Source organism: Nomascus leucogenys, chromosome 13 (assembly GCF_006542625.1).
Source record: "Nomascus leucogenys isolate Asia chromosome 13, Asia_NLE_v1, whole genome shotgun sequence".
Lineage (NCBI taxonomy): Eukaryota > Metazoa > Chordata > Mammalia > Primates > Hylobatidae > Nomascus > Nomascus leucogenys.
This window is the reverse complement of record NC_044393.1, coordinates 44,607,138-44,630,214: the sequence shown is the minus strand read 5'-3', so window position 1 is coordinate 44,630,214 and position 23,077 is coordinate 44,607,138. Positions and strand designations below refer to the sequence as shown.

Genomic DNA, 23,077 nt, shown 5'->3' with positions numbered 1-23,077 from the left:
TACCAAACAGTGATGAGATAAATTAAAGACAAGCTAAATAAATGGAAAGATGTACAATGTTCATGGACTGGAAGTTTCAATATTGTTGTCAATTCTGCTAAAATTAAGCTATAGATTCAAAAAACCCAATCAAAATTCTGGCAAGCTTTTAAAAAATATACATGTACCAAACAGTTCTAAGTTCATATGGAAATGAAAAGTCATAAATCAGTCAAGATGATAAGAAGAAGACTTATATTACCTAATTTCATGGCACACTATAAAAATATAATAATTAAGAAATCATTATAGTGGTACCAGGATAAACAAATATTTCAATAAAACAAAATACAGAGTCCAAGAATAGAGCCATACCTACATGGTAATTGATTTGCAATAAAGGCAGCGTGTCAGTTTGGTGGAAGAAAAAAGTCTGTTTCAATAAAGACACTGGAACAACTGGAGAGCCATATGGAAAAGTGAACCTTGACCTTCATCTCATATCACACGCAAAAATTGAGAGGGTTATAGACTGAAATATTAAAGCTAAAACCATAAAGCCTCCAGAAAAAAATATGACAAAATCGCCACGACCTTAGGATAGGCAAGGATTTTTTAGGGTACAAAAGGCATAAATCATAAAAGAAAGAAAATACGTCGGACTATATAGAAATTTCTAAAACTCTGCCCATTACAAAAATGAAAAGGCAAGTTATACATATTCACCAAACAGAACATAGCCACAAGGTCCATCCAGAGGAGAACAAATTAAAAGTTTATGTTATATTCACCCAACAGAATATTCCACAGTAATGAAGATGAACAAACCACAACTACATGTACTATCATGAAAATAATCCAAATATAATGATGAGTGAAAGAAACAGACACTAAAAAGTTCACACTACATAATTTCATTCCTAGAAAGTTCGAGACCAAGTAAAATGAATCAACAGGCCCAAAAGTCAGAATAGTGGCCACTTCTTCATTGTATTAGTGATTGAGATGGGGCACGAGCAAGAATTTTGGGGGCTGGAAATATCCTCTATTTTGATCTGGGGTGGTATTACACAAGTGTGTTCACTTTGAAAACATCCATGATGCTGTATACTTACAATCTGTGCCCTTTTCCGCATTAAATATGTTTCCAAGGAAACGTTTTCCAGAAAACAGCAAGAATACAGAGGATTTGAACAAGACAACTAACAAACTCATCATAATGGAAACATATAAAGTACTCCACCCAACAATTGCAGAAAACACATTCATTTCAAGCGTGTACAGAATACTTTTTAAAAAGTGACCATATCCTCAGTCAAGGATCCACGAATATAGCCTGCAGGGCCTAATTCCAACATGGCACGTACTTGTGTATGGCCTGCAAGCTAAGAATGCTTTTTACTTTGTAAACAGTTGGAAAAAAATTAAAAGAGTATTTTGCGATGTGAAAATTATGAGATTTAAACTTCAGTTCATAAATAAATTTTAATGGAACACAGCCACAGTTATCCACTTACACATTTTCTTTTTTTGGAGACAGAGTCTCACTCTGTTGCCTAGGCTAGAGTGCAGCGGCTCTATCTTGGCTCACAACAACCTCTGCCCCCCGGGTTCGAGCAATTCTAGTGCCTCACCTCCCAAGTAGCTCAGACTATAGGCCTGTGCCACCAAGCCCAGCTAATTTTTTTGTACTTTTAGTAGAGACGGAGTTTCACCATGTTGGCCAGGCTGATCTCGATTTCCCGGCCTCAAGTGATCCACGCCCCTCAGCCTCCCAAAGTGCTGGGATAATAGAGTGAGCCACCGTGCCCGGCCCACTTACACATTTTCTATGGCTACTTTTGCACAATAATGACAGAGTTATTTAGTTGTGACAGACCCAAGGCCTAAAATATTTACTATCTGGCCCCTTACAAAAAATGTTTGCTGGCCTCTGTTCTAGGTCATAAAGCAAATCTCAATAAATTTCAAGGGGTGGAAATTTTACAATCCATATTCTGTGCCCCAAAAAGTTATTGACAACAAACAACAACAAAAGGATAATTGGCACAAACCTCTATGTTTAGAAATCAAGAAATACACTTCTAAATAACTCATGGGTCAACAAAATATTGAAATGGAAATTTAGCAATATGTTAAGCTAACTGATAAAATAAGACTAGTAGATATTATAACTTATACCTTATAGCAGTACTTGCAGGGACCATGTAGAATCAAATGCTCATATTAGAAAGAAATAAAGACTGCAACATAATGACATAGGCACCCAACTCAAGAAGTACTGAAAAACCAAAAGAATCAAACTCAAAGAAAGTAGAGGGAAAGAACTAATAAAGATAAAAGTCATCATTAAAAAATAGAAAACAAACATACAATAAAAAGGAGAACCAAGATCGACAGTTCTTTAAGGAACCATAAAGAAAAACAAAGCAACAACAAAAAAAACATGTCCTTTGAAGTAACATGGATGCAGCTGGAGGCCATTATCCTAAGCAAACTAACATAGGAACAGAAAACCAAATACCACATGTTCTCACTTATAAGTGGGAGCTAAACATTGAGTACTCATGGACATAAAGATAACAACAAAAATTGTATAAAAAGATGGCAACAACAGAAACTTGGAACTACTAGAAGGGGGAGAGCGGGGAGCAAGGGTCGAAAAATTAACTACTGGGTACCAAGCTCAGTACCTGGGTGACAGGACCATTCATACCCCAAACCTCAGCATCATGCAATATACCCAGGTAACAAACCTGCACATGTACTCCTGGAATCTAAAATAAAAGTTGAAAAAAAAAAAAAGTTGGTTCTTTGAAAAAAGTCTAATATAATTGACAGGTCTTTGGCAAGGTGAATCAAGAAAAAAAAAAGCACAACTAAATAATATTAGAAATAAAAAGGAATCCAACTATAGATACTTAGAAAATATACATAGCTTTATGCCTATAAATTTGAAAGTTTAGATGAAATGGCCAAATGAGAAGAAAAATACAATTTAGCAAACACAGACACAAGATGATATATAAAAGCTATAATTCTATGAGCCTTAAAGTAGATGAATCATAGTAGAAAAAAACATTTTAACAAGGAAAAGCCAGCTCAGAAGCCTTCACTGGCAAATTCTATAAAATCTTCGAATAACCATATTCAAAATAACAAAATTCAAATAAAATCTTCGAAAGAACAAATAACTATTATTTTGGAGAAACTTCCATAGTATAGGAAAAGAGAAAACAAACTCATTTTATTAGGCTAGTACAATCTTAATACCAAAATGAGGGGCCAATCTCACTCATGAACATGCATACCAAAACCCTAACAAAATATCAGCAAGCCAATTCCATAATGTGCAAAAATAACAATATCATGACCAAGTCGGGCAAATCCCAAGAATACAATTTTCAGTAAAAATCAGTCTGTATACAACCACATTAATAGATTGAATGAGAAAAGTCAGGTAATCACCTCAAAAGACATTTAAACAAGTGTTTTATAAAATTCAAAATCCAGTTAAGGAAAAAAATTCTTAGCAATCCTGGAATAGAAGGGAACTTCCTTAATCTGTTCTAGAATATCTACAGAATTCCAGAGCAACCACTAAATGGTGAAACATTGAGAACTTGATGTGGGAGACTGTGAAGGAGAAAAGAAATGTCCCCCTACATCACATCTACCAACATTTCCACTGGAGATCCTTGCCAATACAGTAATGCAAGACACAAATAGAGGATTATGAATTAGAAAGGAAGAAAACTGTCGTTTTTTTTAGATGGCATAACTATACTCACAGAATCTCCAACATAATCTATGGCAAATGGTCAGAATTAGTAAGAGTGTTTATCAAAGCCAATGGATACAGAATACATTCACCAAAAATCCAAATGCATTTCTCTCCACCGGCAACAAATGGTTAGAAGAGGAAATATTATTTACAACAGCATAAAAATATAAAATAGATCTAACAAGGAAAGTATAAAGAAAGTTACAAAACTTTATTCAGAGATGTTAGTCTAAATAAATGAAATGATAGATGTGTTCTTGGACTAGAAGACTCAATATTGTTGTGACTTTCCTTCCTAGATTGACCCATGGATTTAATGCATGGCATGTATGTATCTTGACAAGCTGATTCTAAGACATTTATAGAAATGAAATTGGCTAAAAAAAGCCAAAGGAGAACTGGGTAGGGACTTGCCTTACCTCACAGCAAGATATATCCCAACCTGTGGTAAGAAACACAGTATGAGTAAGGTACATGGGACCAGTGGAGTTACAGGAGGGCCTACCCACACAGCCTCCTGCCTGTTTGATGACTGCTGAAAATCATTCGCCAAGCTAAGTGGGACATATTACCCCATGAGTTGGGGATACTGACCCATAAGGTATGGTATATCCTTTTTTCCTATCCCTATGATGATAGTCTCTAACTTTAGTTTTTAGTACTTAAGGAGTACTTTAGTACTTAAGTACTTCCTAGAAGATACAGTGTTCTCAGTGGGAAGTGGAAACTGATGGTCAGGTATTTTAGGCTCCACAGACCACTGGATACTGAGGCAGTAAAGGAGGCTCCAGGATAGACAGGGTGAGTGGTCCTGCCAGGGAAAACAGTGCTGCTGCTGTACAAAGCGGATGGGGAGGGGTTCTCATGGAGCACTCACTCTTGATTCCCATGCTCAATGGTAAATTTGATGGAAGACAACATCAAGTACTAGTCCTAATCAGAACCTTATCTCAGTATTTCATCCTGCTGAGCACGTATATTTCACAACCACCTAAAGTTTCTGAGTGACTCATAAGTGCCCTCTCCTAGCATGATGACCAAAGCCTGGGGATTAATAAGATTTTCCATGACTGCTGACAAACCGGATTTCCTTACCACCTGCAGATTAGGAGCTGCTTGTGGAGCCCCTATCATGTGTTCCTTGACTAAAGAAGTACAGTGCTCAGGGGAGGCACACACATAGAAGGTATAGCCCAAACTAATTTCTCTTTCTCAGGTTTGGGTCCAGATGAAGACACTTCATATCCAGGGATTCTTCTTGGGAAGATACTGTGAAAGCAAAGAAAGCCTTTCGCAGTGAAGTGATGACACTGAAGCCCACATGGCAACACTAGCCAGCATGCCAGCACAAGGATGTGCCCAGTTGTTGGAGCAAGGACAAAAAAGAATCCTTAGGACACAGAAAATGATCTGAAATACCCATTTGATTTGTGGGGATTAATCTTTCAAGGATGCAATGCAGATATCTTGATGGTCCAAAGCAGGGCAGTGAACAACTGAACTCTGTTCCAATTCCTCACAGATAACCTCCAGCCTCCAGGATTGGAATATTGCCATGGATGGGCCTACTGAGAGGCAGGCCACGTTGAGAATGACAAATGAAGAATGTGCGTGGCTTAACTTACCCAGTTTGGTCAGTTATTCATTCTGCTAAAAAACTGCAAGTATTGTATTCATAACAATGATATGGCTGTGATTTCTGTGTCCAGATTTTTGGCACTGCCTTTATCATGCAAGAGGTGGGTGACTTAATACAACGGTCTAGAATTCAAATTTCTCCTTGACTTCACACATATACCTATAATGTGAACACAGGATGTGTACACAGAATATAAAAAGCATCTGCATACAGGTGTGAAAACTGATAGCTCTCTACTCTTAAAGAGATTCAGTCTACTGGGATTCAGGATGCTGGACTTGGTACCAGAATCAAGTATTCTTGGATAAATTCTTTATACTCATATCAACTACATACATATTTGGAGCACAAGGGCAGTGTTGTCTGCCCTATGGGCCTCACAGAGTGACTAAAAGGTTCAAATGCCCTACCAACCCCGAAAGCGTGTTGCAAATAGTACTGTCCTAATGAGGGGCAAGGTAAAAAACAACATACAATTTTGAGATATATGTAAAAACCTTAAGAGAAATGTAAGGTATATTTCTGAGAAACAGAATTTTTATTTTCCTACATTCCTATCTCTGTATAATATAAATACATTCTCTAAAATACCAGAAGATAGCTTTTGGGAAAAACGAATACTCAGAAGACTAAAACTTTGTCTGAAAATTCTAAAGACTACAGTGAATCTTTCTGTGTCAAAAGGGGCACAGATTTCACGTGCCATCTGTTTAATAGCTGTTCATTTGCATCATTTGATCAAAGTTCTGTTAAGGGCTGTGAGGGAATACAGATATGAACAAGTTGAGGCTCTGAACTGTAGGTAGTTTGCAGAAGAGGTAAAGCTACGTATTCAAGAAGGCAAAAGGGAAAAAGAGCTTTAGGGTGGACGCAGATAAAATATTCTGAAGTTACAGAGAGTTCTTTTCTAGCTGAGAGAAGCCATGGAAGGCTTCATGTAGGAGGTGGGTGTTGGCAGAGATTCATGGTGGGAAGAGCAGAGCACTCCAGACAAATGGTAAAAATAGGAATGAAAACATGAGGTGGGTCTGGCTCTCTTTTCTAGGGCAGGGTTCCCCAAAGTGCATTTCAAGAGATACTAATTTAGCTGAGTGCTAGCTGGTTTGTATGAATGATATGCCTACAGTTAATGATTAAAGTATTACAGATAAATAAACAGAAAGACTGTGGACAGAACATGGCAAAGGACTGCACAGAGCTCCTGAGGGATTCCTGAGAGCAAAGTGAAGTCAGAAGTAGGGCCACAAAAGGAAGTGAGGCAGGCATAGAGGCCTAGACTGGATTTTTGAGAAGGATGGAAAGCTCTAGAATAGGTATTTAGGGAAATGCATAGAGATCAGAGAAAAGGCTGAAGAACAGGTATGGGAAGCCAGATGATATGGGACTTGATGAAATGCCCTGCAGAGATTACCAGCTTGCTCTCAAGACTCTGCACTGCTGTACTTGCCCACCCCTGCTCATCTACCCACTTCATGTCCTGGTCATCCAAATGAAAGCAACACAGAGCACCAGGTAAGTTTCCCATCTTTTACTTAATGGAAAGGCTGAGCTGAAGGTACATTCACTGTGTGTGTCAGTAGGAGATAAGATCTGGTGGGTGGTGAGAATTGGAAAGGCTGCAGATCTGTTGGGTGTTCCTCACAAGTTAGGTGGCCAGAAACCAAAATGGTAAAGTCAGGTAGGAAAGAGTACATGTTTTTATACCTGGAGAGAAGTACCACTGCCCATCACAGAATGATGGAAAGAAAGGGCCTGTGAAGTCAATAGTAATTGCAATTATGATCACAATCTCTAAAACAGATCAATGTAACTGGTAGGGAATATTGCAACAGTGAATTAGAAAATAATTTTAGGTTAAGAAGCCAATAAGAAAAGAAACTGTTAAAGTTTCTACACACATGCGAGAACGGGCAAGTGGAGGGTTGCCAGTGGGTTGAGCAGACCAGAGCTGCTTTCCATGTAAGTGCCTGGCCAAGGACAGTCGCCCTGAGAAGCTTGGCCCCAGCTGCTCCAAAGGTAAAATTTCCTCATCACTAAGGCATCAGGACCATCCATCAAGGCTCAATCTGTATGACACCTGTGGAACCTCATACTGCAGGGCAGGTCTTCTCTTGGTGATCTGCCAATAACAAAGCACTGACCTCACACATCAGGGAAACCATGTGCAACCCCCTAAATCCTGCGTACAGACTTAGGAAACAGAACTTCTTGGGGGCATTTCATTAGAACTACAAACAACATGTTTTTCCCACATTTCTAACCAGATCCCGTAAGTAAATCTCAGACAATCAAGAAGTTCTAATGAGTAATGAGAGAATCAAGTGCCAGACTGGAAATAATGAAGGATAAAAGTGAGAGGCTAAAAGGGGAAAAAAAGTGGTTTCTGGATATTCAGAGAGAGCTATACGGACCTTGAGCTGATCTTGTGCTCCAGTGATGCTGGTGCACAAACACAAGGGTAGGGATGCTATCAGGGGTGTCCTGCATAAAGGTCAGAACAGAAAACCTAAAATGCTTCCTTCACCTCTGAGATCAAGGATTCAAGGATCTAACACAGTTTCCCCCTCTGGGAAATTCACAGTTCCACAGGGATTATGAATTGAGAGGGTGTGTTTGTACTTGTGCATTTATGCTTGAGGTGTCAAAGTGGGTAACAGATAAATCTGCTAAAATATTGCACCAAAAGACAGTAATTTTCCCATTGGGAAAAACAATAGTAGTCACATTATTTACCAGAAACACCAAGGAGTCCATGCACTGAACATTTTATAAACATTTTATGAAAAGTAAAATGTGTTGAATCCTAAATGTCTTTTTGTGTGCTCTATGGTTCAGGGTGGGATGTGGGAAGGGGAAGGCCATGCACCATCCTCCAGGAACACCTAAGTCCATGGAACTCCATGGAGCACCAGCAAGCAGCACTCTCCGAGGAGAGCACATAACTCCATGGAGCACCAGTAAGCAGCACTCTCTGAGGAGAGCACATAACTCCGTGGAGCACCAGCAAGCAGCACTCTCTGAGGAGAGGCTGCTCAGAAAATGGTTCATTGGGCTTGGGCTAGTTTCTTGAAGGTGGGAAAAGACCGATTTACATTCTATTTTGCAGAGCCTGAGCCAGACACGGAAAGAGATTTCCAAATAGTAAGAAAGTCCTCTTAGGGAACAATATGGCATCTCCATGAATATATTTTAAAGACGGTTCATCACTTAATTGGGCCTGTAAGTGATTCTCCTTTGATGCCTTTGGAGTAAATGATTCTCAGTGATTAGAGATGAAAATAATATACATAATAGATATTTTTGGATTACAAGATTAAGACAAAATAACAAAAGAATCATAGACAAGGGGTTTAAAAGCCCAAGAACATTTCATTTTTGATGATGAGCCCAATGACTATGACCCCTAATTACTGAACCTGGTTCTCATCTCAGTGCTCAATGTACAGTATGTAATTCTCACAACAACTCCATGAGGCCAGCACTTTATCCCTACTTCAGAGAGGAAGAGATGAAGGCTAGAGGGGCTAACTGATTTGCTGTAGCTTAAGCTTGTGCAACCCATGGCCTGTGAGCCACATGCGGCCCTGAATGACTTTGAATGTGGCCCAACACAAATTCGGAACTTTCTTAAAACATTGTGAGATTTTTTTTTTTGCAATTTTTTTTAAGGTCATTAGCTACTATTAGTGTTAGTGTATTTTATGTGTGGCCCAAGATAATTCTTTTTCCAATGTGGCCCTTGGAAGGCAAAAGATTGGACACCCCTGCTTTAGTTCATCAATTTCAGGATTTGGGCCAACTCCTCACTGTGGCCTTGCAGGTTCTGCTATGTAACGTCCCCTGTACCCCTGATAATTTTCCCTGCTCTGATGTTAGCTCCATCTGAAATTAATATAGTTATTCCAGCTTTCTTTGATTGGTGTGAGCATGGTATATCTTTCTCCATCCCTTTACTTTTAATCTGTGTCTTCAAATTTAAAGTGGGTCTCCTGTAGACAACATAAATAGTTGGGTCTTGGCTTCTTTGGCACCCACTCTGACAGTCTCTTTTAATTGATATATTTAAGACCACTGACATGTATTTTATTCATTGTCCTTATTCTTTGTTTTCTTTTTTGGTCTTCCACTCATTTGCTGCCTTCTCTAGTTTTAAGTGAGAATTTTATATGAGTCAATTTTTCTCCTCTCTCGGCATATTATAATTCTTTTAAAAACGTTTTATTGGTGGTTGCCCTGAGTTTGAAAATACATTTATAACTAACCCAAATCCACTTTCAAATAACACTATACTGCTTCATAGGTAGTGGAAGTTCCTTATAAGAGAGTATTCCCAATTCCTCCCTCCTATCCGTATAACATTGCTATAATTTATTACTTACCCATATGCTATAAGCATGAAATATTGGTTGCTATTATTATCTAGAACATATTGTTATCTGTTAGATCAATTAAGAATAAGAAAAGGGCTGGGTGTGGTGGCTCATGCCTGTAATCCCAGCACTTTGGGAGGCCAAGATGACCAGATCACTTGAGCCCAGGAGTTCAAGACCAGCCTGGGCATCATGGCAAAACCCTGTCTCTAGAAAAAACACAAAATTAGCCAGGCATGGTGGTGTGTGCCTGTAGTCCCAGCTATCCAGGAAGCCGAGGTAGGAGGATCACCTGAGCCTGGGGAGGTCCAGGTTGCAGTGAGCCATGATCATGCCACTATATTCCAGCCTGGACAACAGACTGACAGTCTGTTTCAAAAAAAGAATAAAAAAAAGATTTCATTTTACCTACATTTCTTCCTTCTCTAAAGCTTTTCCCTTCTTTAGGTGAGTCCATCTTTATGACTTATATAATTTTTTTTTTTTGATGATGATGAAGGAAAGGCAAGGCAGGTCTACTAATCACTTATTCCCTCAACTTTTGTCTGAGAAGTTCTTTCTCCTTCACTTTTGAAGGATAATTTCTCTGGATACAGAATTCTAAGTTGGTAGTTTTTTGTTTTTGTTTTTTCCTTTCAACACTTTAAATATATTATGCCACTCTCTTCTTGATTGCTCAGTTTCTGAAGAGAAGCCCTATTTATTACCCTTGCTCTTCTGCAGCTACTGGTACCAGCATAGGAGCCCTCTGACTCCTTTCAAGATTTTCTCTTCGTTTTTGGTTTTCTGTGCTTTGTATGTACCTAGGTATAGACATTTTGATATTCATTCTCCTTGGTGCTCCTGGTGCTTCCTGGATCTGTCAATAATTTTGAAAAATTCTCAGCCATGACAATTTCCAATATTCTTCTCCTTTGTCTTCCTTGTATTCTCATTACATGTTGTTACATCTTTTGTGATTGTCACACAGGTCTTGGAAGTTCTGTTCAGATGTTTTTCAACCTTTTCTCCCCTCTACATTCCAGTTTCACGGTTTCACGGTTTCTACTGACACATCCTCAGGCTCACAATTCCTCTCCTTGGCCATGCCCAGTTTACTCATGAGCCCATCAGGCATTCTTTGTTTCTGTCATAGGGTTTTTGGTTTCTAGCATTTCATTTTAATTATTTCTTGGAGTGCCTATCTCTCTATTTACATTAGCCATCTCTTCTTATATGTTGTCCACTTTTTCCATTAGTATCCTTAGCATATTAATCATAGTTATTTTAAATTGTCAATCTGATTATTCTAAAATCTCTGCCATATTTGAGTCTGGTTTTGATACCTGCTCTGTCTCTTAGAATTGTTTATTTTGCCTTTTAGTGTGCCTTGTACTTTTTGTTGAAAGCTGGATATGATGTATCAGGTAAAATGAACTGAAGTAATCAGGCCTCAAATGTGGGGTTTTACGTTTAATTGGCTAACAGGCCATGTTTCTTGTTTTCTATAGCTGTAGATGTCAGAGGTTAAAATTTCTTTGAATGACCTTGCTTTTATCACCCATGTTATTTCTAGGCTTTTTTACATAACTTTTCTTAAATAAGATCTGGGATGTGCAGTTCTTTCAGCTGTACTCCCTGTTACTATACAAAAGTCCTTCTGATATCGTAGTTAGGTATGGAGAAGAGGAAGCATTCTATAGTCCTAGGATTAGGTCTCAGTCTTTCAGTGAGCCTGTGCCCCTGGACCGTGACCTTCAAAAGTGCTTCTCAGTTTTGTTTTCTTGTCTCCTTCCAATTCCAACTTAGATGAGATAGGAGACTAGAGGGCATTGGTAATAAGTGTTTCCCTTCCCCCAGGCCAGACAGGTTGTGTTAAAATAGTTTCTCTTGGCTGGGCACAGTGGCTCATGCCTGTAATATCAGCAATTTGGGAGGCTGAGGTGAGTGGATCACTTGAGTTCAGGAGTTTGAGACTAGCCTGGGCAACATGGTGAAATCCCGCTTTCTCCAAAAAAACACACAAAACTTAGCCAGGCATGGTGGCATACGCCTTTAGTCCCAGCTACTCAGAAGGCTGAGGTGCGAGGATTGCTTGAGCCCTGGAGGCAGAGGTTGCAGTGAGCTGAGATCATGTCACTGCACTCTAGCCTGGGTGACAGAGCCAGACTCAGTCTCAAAAAAAAAAAAAAAAAAAACAGTTTCTCTTGAGGGCAGACTTTGTTAAGAACAAAATACTTTGGGTACATAGTCATACCTAGGTATATGAGGGGAACTGCTTCCAGAACCAATGCCCCACCCCTGTGCATGCCAAAATTCAAGCATACTTAATTCCCACAATTGGCCCACAAATACCAAAAGTCAGCCCTCCATTTACATGGGTTTCGTCTCCCACAAATACTGTATATTTTCCATCTGTGTTTGGTTGAAAAAAATCCATGTGTAGGTGGACCCACACAGTTCAAACCCATGTTGCTGAAAGGTCAACTGTATTTCCAAATGACTGCTTTCTCCCTTTTTCTGCCAAAGAGGGGATTTTCCTCGTTTTTACTGTGAGAACCTGGTAGGTATCCTAGAGGTAGAACTCACAAAAGTGTGGGGGATTGTCAGCCAGCCCCACTTGACTCTATTTAACTCTCAGATTTGCCCACACTAAGCCTCCTGCAATTGGTGAATTATAATTTAAGTATTCCTACTGTGGTATTGGTTTCCCAGAGGTTTCTGCTCCTGGGCTTCTGTTCTGATAAGCTGTGATTCTCTGTATCTGCCTGTCTGTCTCTCTAACTTTAGGGACAGGGGTTTGCCTGGTCATTTCAATTATCTGATGAATCTAAGAAGAACTGATTGATTATCAGTTAACTGCTGATTATCAGCTTGTTCTTTTTCTTGCTGTGAGGATGGCCGTGATTACTATCAAGCTCCCTACATACTGACTGGAAACCAGACATCTCCCTATCTGAATTAAAGCAGCCTCCTCACTGGCCATCAGAGAAATGCAAATCAAAACCACAGTGAGATACCATCTCACACTAGTTAGAATGGCCATCATTAAAAAGTCAAGAAACAACAGGTGCTGGAGAGGATGTGGAGAAATAGGAACACTTTTACACTGTTGGTGGGACTGTAAACTAGTTCAACCATTGTGGAAGTCAGTGTGGCGATTCCTCAGGGATCTAGAACTAGAAATACCATTTGACCCAGCCATCCCATTACTGGGTATATACCCAAAGGACTATAAATCATGCTGCTATAAAGACACATGTACACGTATGTTTATTGTGGCACTATTCACAATAGCAAAGAGTTGGAACCAACCCAAATGTCCAACAATGATAGACTGGATTAAGAAAATGTGGCACATATACACCATGGAATACTATGCAGCCATAAAAAATGATGAGTTCATGTCCTTTGTAGGGACATGGATGAAACTGGAAAACATCATTCTCAGTAAACTATTGCAAGGACAAAAAACCAAACACCGCATGTTCTCACTCATAGGTGGGAATTGAACAATGAGAACTCATGGACACAGGAAGGGGAACATCACACTCCAGGGACTGTTGTGTGGTGGGGGGAGGGGGGAGGGACAGCATTAGGAGATATACCTAATGCTAAATGACGAGTTAATGGGTGCAGGAAATCAACATGGCACATGGATACATATGTAACAAAGCTGCACATTGTGCACATGTACCCTAAAACCTAAAGTATAATAAAATATATATATATATATAAAAATAAATAAAATAAAGCAGCCTCCTTCCTGCCCATTCTATCACTCTGCTTTACTTTCTTTGAAATACCCATTCCTATAAAAGAGTCTCGGCTCAACCATTTATTTACTTATTTACTGGCCATCTCCCTTACTAAAATTTAGATTCCAGGAGAGTGGGACCCCCAGCCCTTGACACAGTACCTGGCATGAAGCAGTCTCAACAGATAGATGTTGCCTGCTTGACTGAATGAAGCACTCCTGTTCCCAAGGGACTGATTGCTGGGCATTAACCAAATCTGTTGCTCCTTTCAACATTTCTAGAATAAGATCTCTTGTGACCATCTGTCTTTTGCTTCATGGAGATGCACGAAAGGCCAGGGGAAGGGTGACGGGAGTGGCCTTGGGATCCTGAGTAGCCTTCTTCCACTGCCATAGTTTTGTTTGGTGGGTTTGAGGAAAATGTTCCACAATTAAAACATAAAGATTTAAAAACTGCAAAGATTGGGCAAAGCTATTTTGATATCAGTGTCTACAGCACAGAGGAAGCAGTTGGACCTACGAGAATTCACATGGGAGCAAAGAAGGAGGAGACTGTTCTACTAGTGATGACTAATAATGAGCTTTCCCTCTACAACAGTACTGGTAGAAAACACAGGCGTTTCAGTTCCAAAAAGGAAAATTAAGAATCTACTCATAGTCTAAGATCATTCGTGTTGCCAGGTTCAAATAAGAAATAAGAAAAAAAGAATAACCCTTTCTTCCTTCTATCTTCAGTAACACCACACTTCAGAGAGTTTATTTAAAAAATATTCTATATAAAAAAAATAAGTGTACTTCCTCTTATGGCTTATACTAAAAGCAGTCCAGTAATCGGTGAGGTGGAGTTGTAATGAAAGTATTCATGAAAAAAAAGCAAGAGCAAAAAACCCAACAACAACAAACTAATACATTTCAAGTATAGCATAGAAAATACTACTGTAAAGATAAATTATCTGATTTGGGGCAATGAGTGCTCCTTCGTTTTCACAGAAAAGTTCTGTGTGCTCTGGACACCCATCCTCCTTGCTGGGCTGAGAGGCTGACATTGTGTGCACCTGTGTGCAGGAACCTAGGCAGTCGCACGCCAAGGGGTCTGGGGAGCGTGCTGTCTCTTGAGCCAAAAGGCCCTTCCTACTGAGTAGCTCAGAGGCAGGGAATGAGAGCTGCCTTGCTTTCTTACACTACCATTTGCCATTTGGTATGCATTTACACAGGCTGGCTCTGGCTGGCCAAAGGAGAGAAGATAAAGCAAATAAGAAGAAGATGTATATGCAAAGATCAACTTAAGAAAGGGGAAACAACGTCAACTTCTGAGGAAAATCAGTTGAGAAGAAATTCTCAAAAGCCAAATTGTTGTGAAAGATAAAACAGCAGCTAAGAGCTAATAATAGTAGGCTATAGATTTTCTTCCATCTGTATCAAGGCTTATTGTATAAATAAACATTCTTTAGTATTCTTCAGCAACTGCTCGTGGGTGACTCAGTCTTTCAAAAACTGGACAAAAGGAATAATACAAATCCCCTGTATCTAGGGAATTCCTCTAATTAGAAGTGGCAATGAATTAGAGAAGAAATTTGATTTTAATTTAACATCTGCAAATGACAGATGCCTTTTCACATAGTTCTCAATGTCATTCCTTTACTAAAAATAATGCTAATAACAATAATAATAAATTACCCAAACAGAACATAACATAGTAATCCATTTAATAACCTATTTTAGTACATTCTGGTTGTTTGGTATTTTCAATGATCTTTTCTAAATAAATAATTCTTTGTATATTCAATCAAAGGTTAACAATTTATTTTCCCTGAGAAGTTCCCAGAGCATTTTAAAGGGCACAATTTAATCTTAAACAGGTTAGTTGGCTGTGATTGGGATAAATATTTAAGAAAACTGCACATATAAAATGAAAAGAAAGAAATTTACATAACCATGTTGCAAAGTCAAACACTCTCCCTATACCGTGAGGCCACACTAGTAAGCTTAAAAGACTTCCTTTCAAACTCAGTGCCAATCCTAGGCTCCTCTCAGCCTCCCACGTGCAAATGCTCTTGCAACTTCTGGCACAACAGCCTTTTCCCAGCATTTCTGGGCACCTGCTCCAGGTACAGGTCCTGGGCTAGATGTCACCCTGAAGAGGGATGCATGAACACACATGAACACACACACACACACACATACACACAGACACACTCACTCACTCACAATAGCTGCTGAACCTTCAAGAGAGACAGCGACTACTTATATGATGCTCTGGGGATAGTCAGGACAACTTAAGGAAAGGTACGGGCAGCTAGGAACAAGAGGATCCAAAAAAAAAAAGGCATTTAGAATCTCTGTAAGGACTACAGAGAAGCCTTGGTTCTCAACCAGCATTTCACAGCTGAGGAAGCTAAGATTCAAAGAAACAGAAAGATCTGCCCAAGACACCTACCATCTTGTGGTAGGCTTAGAACTGGAACTCTGGTGTCCCATCTCCTGTCTTACTACTTCCCCTCCTATGCTTTTCAGAAATCGCTGAATCACTATCACTTTTTTCTCCATGCTCATATGTACCAGGGCTGAGTAAGTAGAGTTCAGAGGATATTAGCATATTTTCCATTTACAAAAGGGACACTCTGGTTGAGGTGAAGAGGAGGACACTTCACCAAAACTTCCTCTTGTCTCAACTGCTCCTGCTCAAGGCTGCTTCTAAACATCTACCCTCTGGTCAACTGGTTCCCAGCCAGTCACTACTATGCCTGGAAATAAACATGCCCAAGCCACTAAAACTTACCTTCGCAAATTTCTGAAGGCAAACACTTTGAACACCAATATTACCTTCCAGATACTGAAAGAGAGGGAAAGCAGCACGGGTACTCACTGCAGTGTGGAAGCTCTACGAATCACTTTTCTGAAGAACAACTCTGGCATTTTAACAAACCCCTTGAATCACTCACATTCTGCTCTATATGCAAGTCTTTCCTTGACTGCTGACTTAGTAATAAAAGCTGGAAAAAACATAAGTCTAACAATAACACATTTCTTTTCTGTGACCAAAGAATGATTGTGTCAATGTTTATGGAGATAGACTTATTTTGAAAGTAATTTAACAATGGAATGATGCTGCTAAGCACACTGATTTTTTTTTTTTTTAATGAAAAAAAAGAAGTTCAATACAAAGCTCAAGAAGTGAACAGGCCCACTCAGATGAGAGGGTTTTATGCGTTCACACAAGCACACCCACACTTCTTCAACATACCATTTCACAAATGCTGTGTATTATTAAGAGGAGGCGGATTCTGCCAGGCGCATAATTTGTATATTTAAGGGAGGTGTATGGAATGAAAAAGCGAAATATGTTAAATTTCAAAGGACTTGGAAGCAATGCTGCCTGTAAGCTTGTATTACAAATAGCCCTACATTATTACATACGCTATTAATGAGGCCGAGTGAATGAAAGTACAATTTGAATATGCATGACTCTATCCAATGAGCAAGACTTTTGTGTACTGATGAGGTTTTTTTTTTTCTCCCAAAAAAGGATTAAAATTATTCTTAGAGGAGTATGGCTGCCCAGAGAACAGTAAAATAAATGTACTTAGACCACAGAGTCATACTATATTCAGATGAAATATACAGGTGCTAAAAGAATGCCTTTGACTCTACCTACAATTTTGGAAACTTATGCATATCCTGTCCTTCAAAAGGAATATTCCTTAACTTCAAGCAGCTGCGTCATTACAATTTCTAAGAAAAAAATAATGATTTTGGTGGAGATCCCTAAAAGTAGGCAAGGTTAAATAAACCTTTTGAGTACAAAGCCTTCCCTTCCACAGTAAGGAGCACTAGTTAAAAGGCTGGGGAATGGGTAAATTATTGTACCAAATGGCTGAGAATTAATCTCTGCTGACTAGCTGTAATCTAACGAGGCGTCTGTGTCCCAGGGAGCCCGCAGCATGTCCCTGGCGGTATGTGCAGTGTGTCGAGTCTGCGTGGCACCCTTTGTCCTCGCTCACAGGCGGCCTTTCCCCTCATTGTCCGTAATATCCTCATGCATCTGGGACGCGTGGAATGCATTCATACTAACAGACTTACCATTGTTTTCTCTCAGAAGCTTTGTTGAGCAAAGACTGCATCACGGTTACTGATAATTATATTGCTTAATTAATCAAGACAAAAAAAATTTGCAAATCATTGCCTGGTTGCCAAGCAGGGAGATAAAAAATGACAACAATACAAGCTGAAGCAATATAACAAAAGTAACAGCTATCTGATCAGAAATTCTTATATAATGAAGCTATTAATGCTAAATCGGTTAATGTTAACATTGCTCCAGGTGTCTCTACTTAGATGCAAACAAAAAGGCTAACATTATGGATATAAAAGGCCAAATGTTGCCATGGATTCTGTAACCTGATAGAGAGGACAGCCTTTTCATTTGATTAGGGAATGCAATTTAAATACCAGGGACTGAAGCCAAACAAACAGACTTTCTCTCCGCAAGCCTCTTGCATTCACCCTGGGGTCAGTGGTTGGTGAACAAAAGGTCAGCCACACTTGCCCTGGAAATGTCTGGATTAATTTTATTACATTGTAATGGTTTGTACTTTAAATGTAAGGATAATACTAAATTTCCAGTTGGCCATTATTCTCTTCTTCCCTTTAGGCTTTTTGAATTAAAATATTAAAAAAGCAATTTGCTGAATTCCTCTTGTCAGAATTTTAGCCAAATTCATAAAATGTGCAAACATTTTATAAGAAAGTTTATAAGGTATGTTAATAATTATATTCATGTATTATAAGTGTACTACCTTTTTAAAAAATCACTTTTGATTCTATAAAGTGAATTAAAATGCCTTGTATGTTTTTTATTTAAAAATAAAGGTGACATTTTTAGGACATTAAATGTCATTTTAGAGGCCCATTGTTGAAAATGAGCTAATAAAGCCAATTAATCCATACTACATATTAAAGAAACACATTTCCTCTTTTTGAAAGCTATAAGACACTAAATTCACTGGTTCCCTTATATTAAAATTTTCAGTTTAATTCTTTAAAGTAGTGCTCTTCATGGACAAATACAAATGTTAGCACTAAGAGCCATTTTCATACACAAAACTGAAAACTTCACGCACATGGAGATCAGAATAAAAAATGATGCAAATATTTAATATGAAGTGACTTTTGGCATCTGCGTTCCCTCAATAGAAAAGAGGGTTCCCTTTATGTCAGGCTTTGCAACAGCCAGAATGGGACTTTTATGAATTCAGGAGTTGACCCACAATGCATCTATTCTGAGAATAATAAGCATGTTAAACTTGGAATTCATTAAGTATTCTCTCTCCATAGTAGTAATAACAAAAAACAACAGCAACAACAATAATAATAATAGCTAATACTTAAGTAGCTTTTACTCTGGACCAGGCACTGTTTGAAGCACTTTCTATTTACTAGCTCATTTAATCCTCACAACTTTAACCCTTTAGATTAGGTCATAAATCCCAATACGAACAATAAATCTGTTGCCTATTATTTCAAAGCTTTAAAAGAGAGTTTTCAGAAGGGTAACTTTCAGCTCCTTCAGGAGAACAACTTGAAATGAAAATGAAGATTATACTTACTATCAAGCTGAAAAACACAAAGTCATTCCTCTTGAGGGATGGCTTAATATGCTAATGTTTAAGAACTTTAAAAACACCCTTCTATTAGTAATTCTAAAACAAAAACAAGTCGCTACATAAAGCATGGCTAAAATACCACTAAAGGTATGGCAAGGATCGAAACTGCAGCCAATTTAGTACACAGCACACAGATCATTGGATTGTTCCAGCTCTTCCCATGATCAATACCAATTGACATGGCTGAATTGATTCTGCAGCAAGGTGCTCCAATTGTTGAAACTCATCACGTGGGCCGTGCTCCAGAGGCCCGGCCTCTTCGTGGACATGCCTGCAATTCTGCAGGATTGACCCCATTAGCACAGTCAGAGGCTTGGCAAGTGCCCATACACCAGGCAAGGCTGGATTCCATACCCACGGTTCTCCACAAAATGCTAGATGTGATATGGGGTTCCTTCAACTCTTATTATTAATCTACATACCCAAAATTTCAAGTTACAATTTTTCAAAAGTACAAAACTTAGAAAACTTAAAACATTTACAAAGTAACAAATTTGACATATAATTTCCAAAAAGGCCTAGTAACACAATAATAAAATTTTGTGCTCATGATGAAAAATTCTTTGAAAATCCCAATTCATATTTAATTCCTATAAAGCATGCATAATTCAGATATATGTAAGACATTCAACTGGATGAGAGTCCCCTTTAACATATTTGTATCATTGATTTTCAATGACAGTGAATCACACGGCAAATGCTTTATGAGTCAGTACAACAATGCAATGAAAACGTACCTCAGGTTTCTTTGTTATCGCGATGAAGAACATGTGATTCTTCATTGGGTAAATAATGATTGAAACATCTCCAAAGGCGGTTGGGATAATACCCCTGCGGTAGTCTCTGGAGTGTTCAGACCAGACGATATGGACCTCGTCATTCCCCAAGTGACGAAGCTGCAACAGCAAATTGGCTCTTTATTAATCAGGGTGATAACAGCAGTTTATGAGGGGTCATGGCTTACAAATTGAATTATAAAACTCAAAGGCCAAAAAAATTTCACTACCAAAAAAGGCTACAACACTGATGTTCTTCTGTGAGGATTTTAAAAAGCACAAGTGCATAAAAACACAGCCTGTCTTCTTAATGTGTTGGTACTAAGATAAGGCATGTGAGCTTCGCAGGCACATTACAGCTGGATGGGGCTGAGGCCTTTGTAAGAATTTATTTTCTAATGGAATTTAACTCCTGCGTCAGAGTCCTATGCTTTATATTGCTGAATATGTTTCTAAATAATTAACAACACGCGTCTTTTATTCCACATTGCAGTTGTGCTTTATAAGACTCTCAATTCAGTGGTTATTATGAAAATAAGAATATGAACATAAGAGAACATAAACCATTACAACACAATTGTTACCAAATGTGTAAGAAACTAGATTTGTGTCAAACCTTTAAGAAAAGGATGTATAAAATTACCTTTGCTTAGGAAATGAATAACTATTGCTTAAGTCTGATAAGAACACTCCTACTTAGCATTTAAAGAGTGCTTACTGTATAGAAGACATGTTCACACATACTATCTCGTTTAATCTTCCCACTAACTCTCTGAGGTAGATGACATCATCTTCATCTTATTGTACAAAAAAGAAACAGGCGCTCAGGAAGGTGAAGGCACCACCTACCTGAGGGTGCATGAGTAGCAGTGGCAGAGTGGGCCCGGGACATGCACTGGGGCTTCCAATTCAGGGCCATTTCCACTGTTTCAAAGCTACCTAAGCCTGCACCCAAAGTTACTTTACTGTCATTGCTTGGTAGTGTAGCCCACTTGTTTTATCATCTTATACACAAAGAGGCTGTAAAGAACGAAAGCAAATCACAGACTCCTGGCATCTTTGAGGAGGCCTTACTAGAAAGATCTCCAAAACAAGACCCCTTGAGAGTTCTTTCAGGCCCAGGCTCTGCCAGGTGTAAGAACACCCTTGATCAATCTCCTGCACGATGACTGTACCATCTTAAGCTGGAGAAAGCTGCACACGAAATCACTTAAGTGACAAAGAATCAAAGTGTGACTAAAAGAAACTAGATTATGAAGATTAAAATGTTGGCCAAAATTGAAGTTCTGAAACCACAAAGGCTGGTAAGGCCCTCTAACATCTTCTGGGAATTTGAGATTCTCGTTCTCTCGCATGGAACTGCAGAAGGATGTTCTCCGGTACCATGAACAAGTATTTCTTGCTTCCTTATCTAACAGATAAACATTAAAAATGACTAAATTCAGAAGCATTTTAATAAAACAGAGATGTGTCAAATTTAACATTTTTAGTTTTGTCTTAAAGTATTTTTTAAAAAGATGTTCTGGAATACTATGTATTTAAAACGTGTTAGCATAAATATAGTTTTCTTTAGCCTATTTGACCATGAAAAGAAAATCTGAGGTGACCCCCATATAGCCTCTTTTCTATTTATAAGGTTACAAAAGGAAGCTCATCTGTTGCAATGCCTGTTTATTCTTCACTCTCTCATACTTCTGGGAATGACCGTACAGGCCAATTATTTAAAAAGTGACCTGTGCCTATAAGGGTGCACAATTCAACTGTGTTTGAATGTGGGCTCTGGGACAAATGCAACTGCAGGTGCTGAGCACAAGTCACGACGATCCAGAACAATTTAATGGCATCTACGACTTTCTAATAGCAAAATTACCCAGTACATCATTTTTTTCCTTCCTCCTTCCCATATAAAAGTAAAAGAATAGCAGGCAAAAGGTATAGCCAACCCCTTACATAGTTTTAAACAAAATACAACCCTAGGCCTCCTAGTAGTGCTGAACATCTCTTTATATTTCTCCATTCCTATATTTGCTACAGCTTTTCTTTTTCTTTTTCCTTTTTAATAAAACATGCAAAGACATTACAATACACTCCTAAAATTCAGTCCTTTTGAAGTGAAAACATCGTAGCCAGCATCACCAAGAACCTAATATAGGTATGTTTTCAGGGAAATATGAATAGTATCTAACTGGAACTGTAGGGGGAATTGAGACCTGCAGAAGGTAATTGTGAGAACTGGGGCTGTCCCAGAGTTCACACTTACAGCCCTCACCCTGCAAAGACAGCCAGCTTCAGGGTGGCTCTGGGTCCCTTGGTATAACACTTGCACTAATGTCTGAATGGAAACACTCACCTACTAAACACCCCTCAAACGTGCTGCCACCACCCGATGTTGGTGCTCTAGTATCTGTGATAGCTCCTTTTGATCCACAGGTATTAGTTACTTTCCCATTTCAAATTGGGTTACTCAATTACATAACCTAAGTAAGTATCTCTTAATTTTACTTGCATCTGTATTCTCAGAACTACAGCAAGGGAGGGTAGTTTCACACTAACAGACCCATCCTCCCAGTGTGGCAATTCTGTAATTAAGGAAGAGCTATTTTTGTGTGGTAATGATATGATATTCATCTTCTCATAGCTGCTTTCAGTGGCACGTGACTCAGACTTCTGGATACGTCACAGTTTAATTAGCTAAATCACAAAACTAAAAGCTAAGGCCATGGGAGCAATTGGCTGATAAATCTGGGCAAAATATGCCTTCTTTTGCCTATAAGAAAACAGGTAGGTAAAATAAATAAAATTCATCTGGGCAAACTGTCAACCATGTCAGAACATACGGAATATTCTGGATAGCTCAAAGTGTTGCCCAATTTAAAGAAGAGTCCATCATAGAGACATCGTTTTGTGAGTATTGAAGAACTGGGATTAGAGGCCCTCAAATTAGAAACCCACCAGTGAGTTTGGTGAGTGCACACAAGTCAAGTTGATCTGGTTCCTGTGTAACTGGGGAAGAGTGATGAGTCTCCTTCTGGAATGGAGCCGGTGTTTATGTTAGCTACTCCTTCAACTGCACAACAGGCTCCAGAATGGCTGGATACTTATCAGGCTCAGAACAAATGCTCAGATTTTA

At 38.8% G+C, this 23,077-nt stretch overlaps 1 protein-coding gene across 4 annotated transcripts in view; it reads right to left on the bottom strand.

Annotated features, from left to right (window-relative positions):
- The window catches only part of RALGAPA2 (Ral GTPase activating protein catalytic alpha subunit 2), a 332,102-nt gene that overhangs the window by 85,545 nt on the left and 223,480 nt on the right, over window positions 1–23,077 (bottom strand). For all 4 annotated transcript variants that reach the window (XR_004032895.1, XM_030825210.1, XM_030825211.1 and 1 more), the window contains one exon: window positions 19,909–20,067. Coding sequence is in view for 3 of the 4 variants with exons in the window: in XM_030825210.1 (XP_030681070.1) it covers window positions 19,909–20,067 (159 nt within the window). In the remaining variant the exon portion in view is untranslated. The remainder of the gene's footprint in view (window positions 1–19,908; window positions 20,068–23,077) is intronic.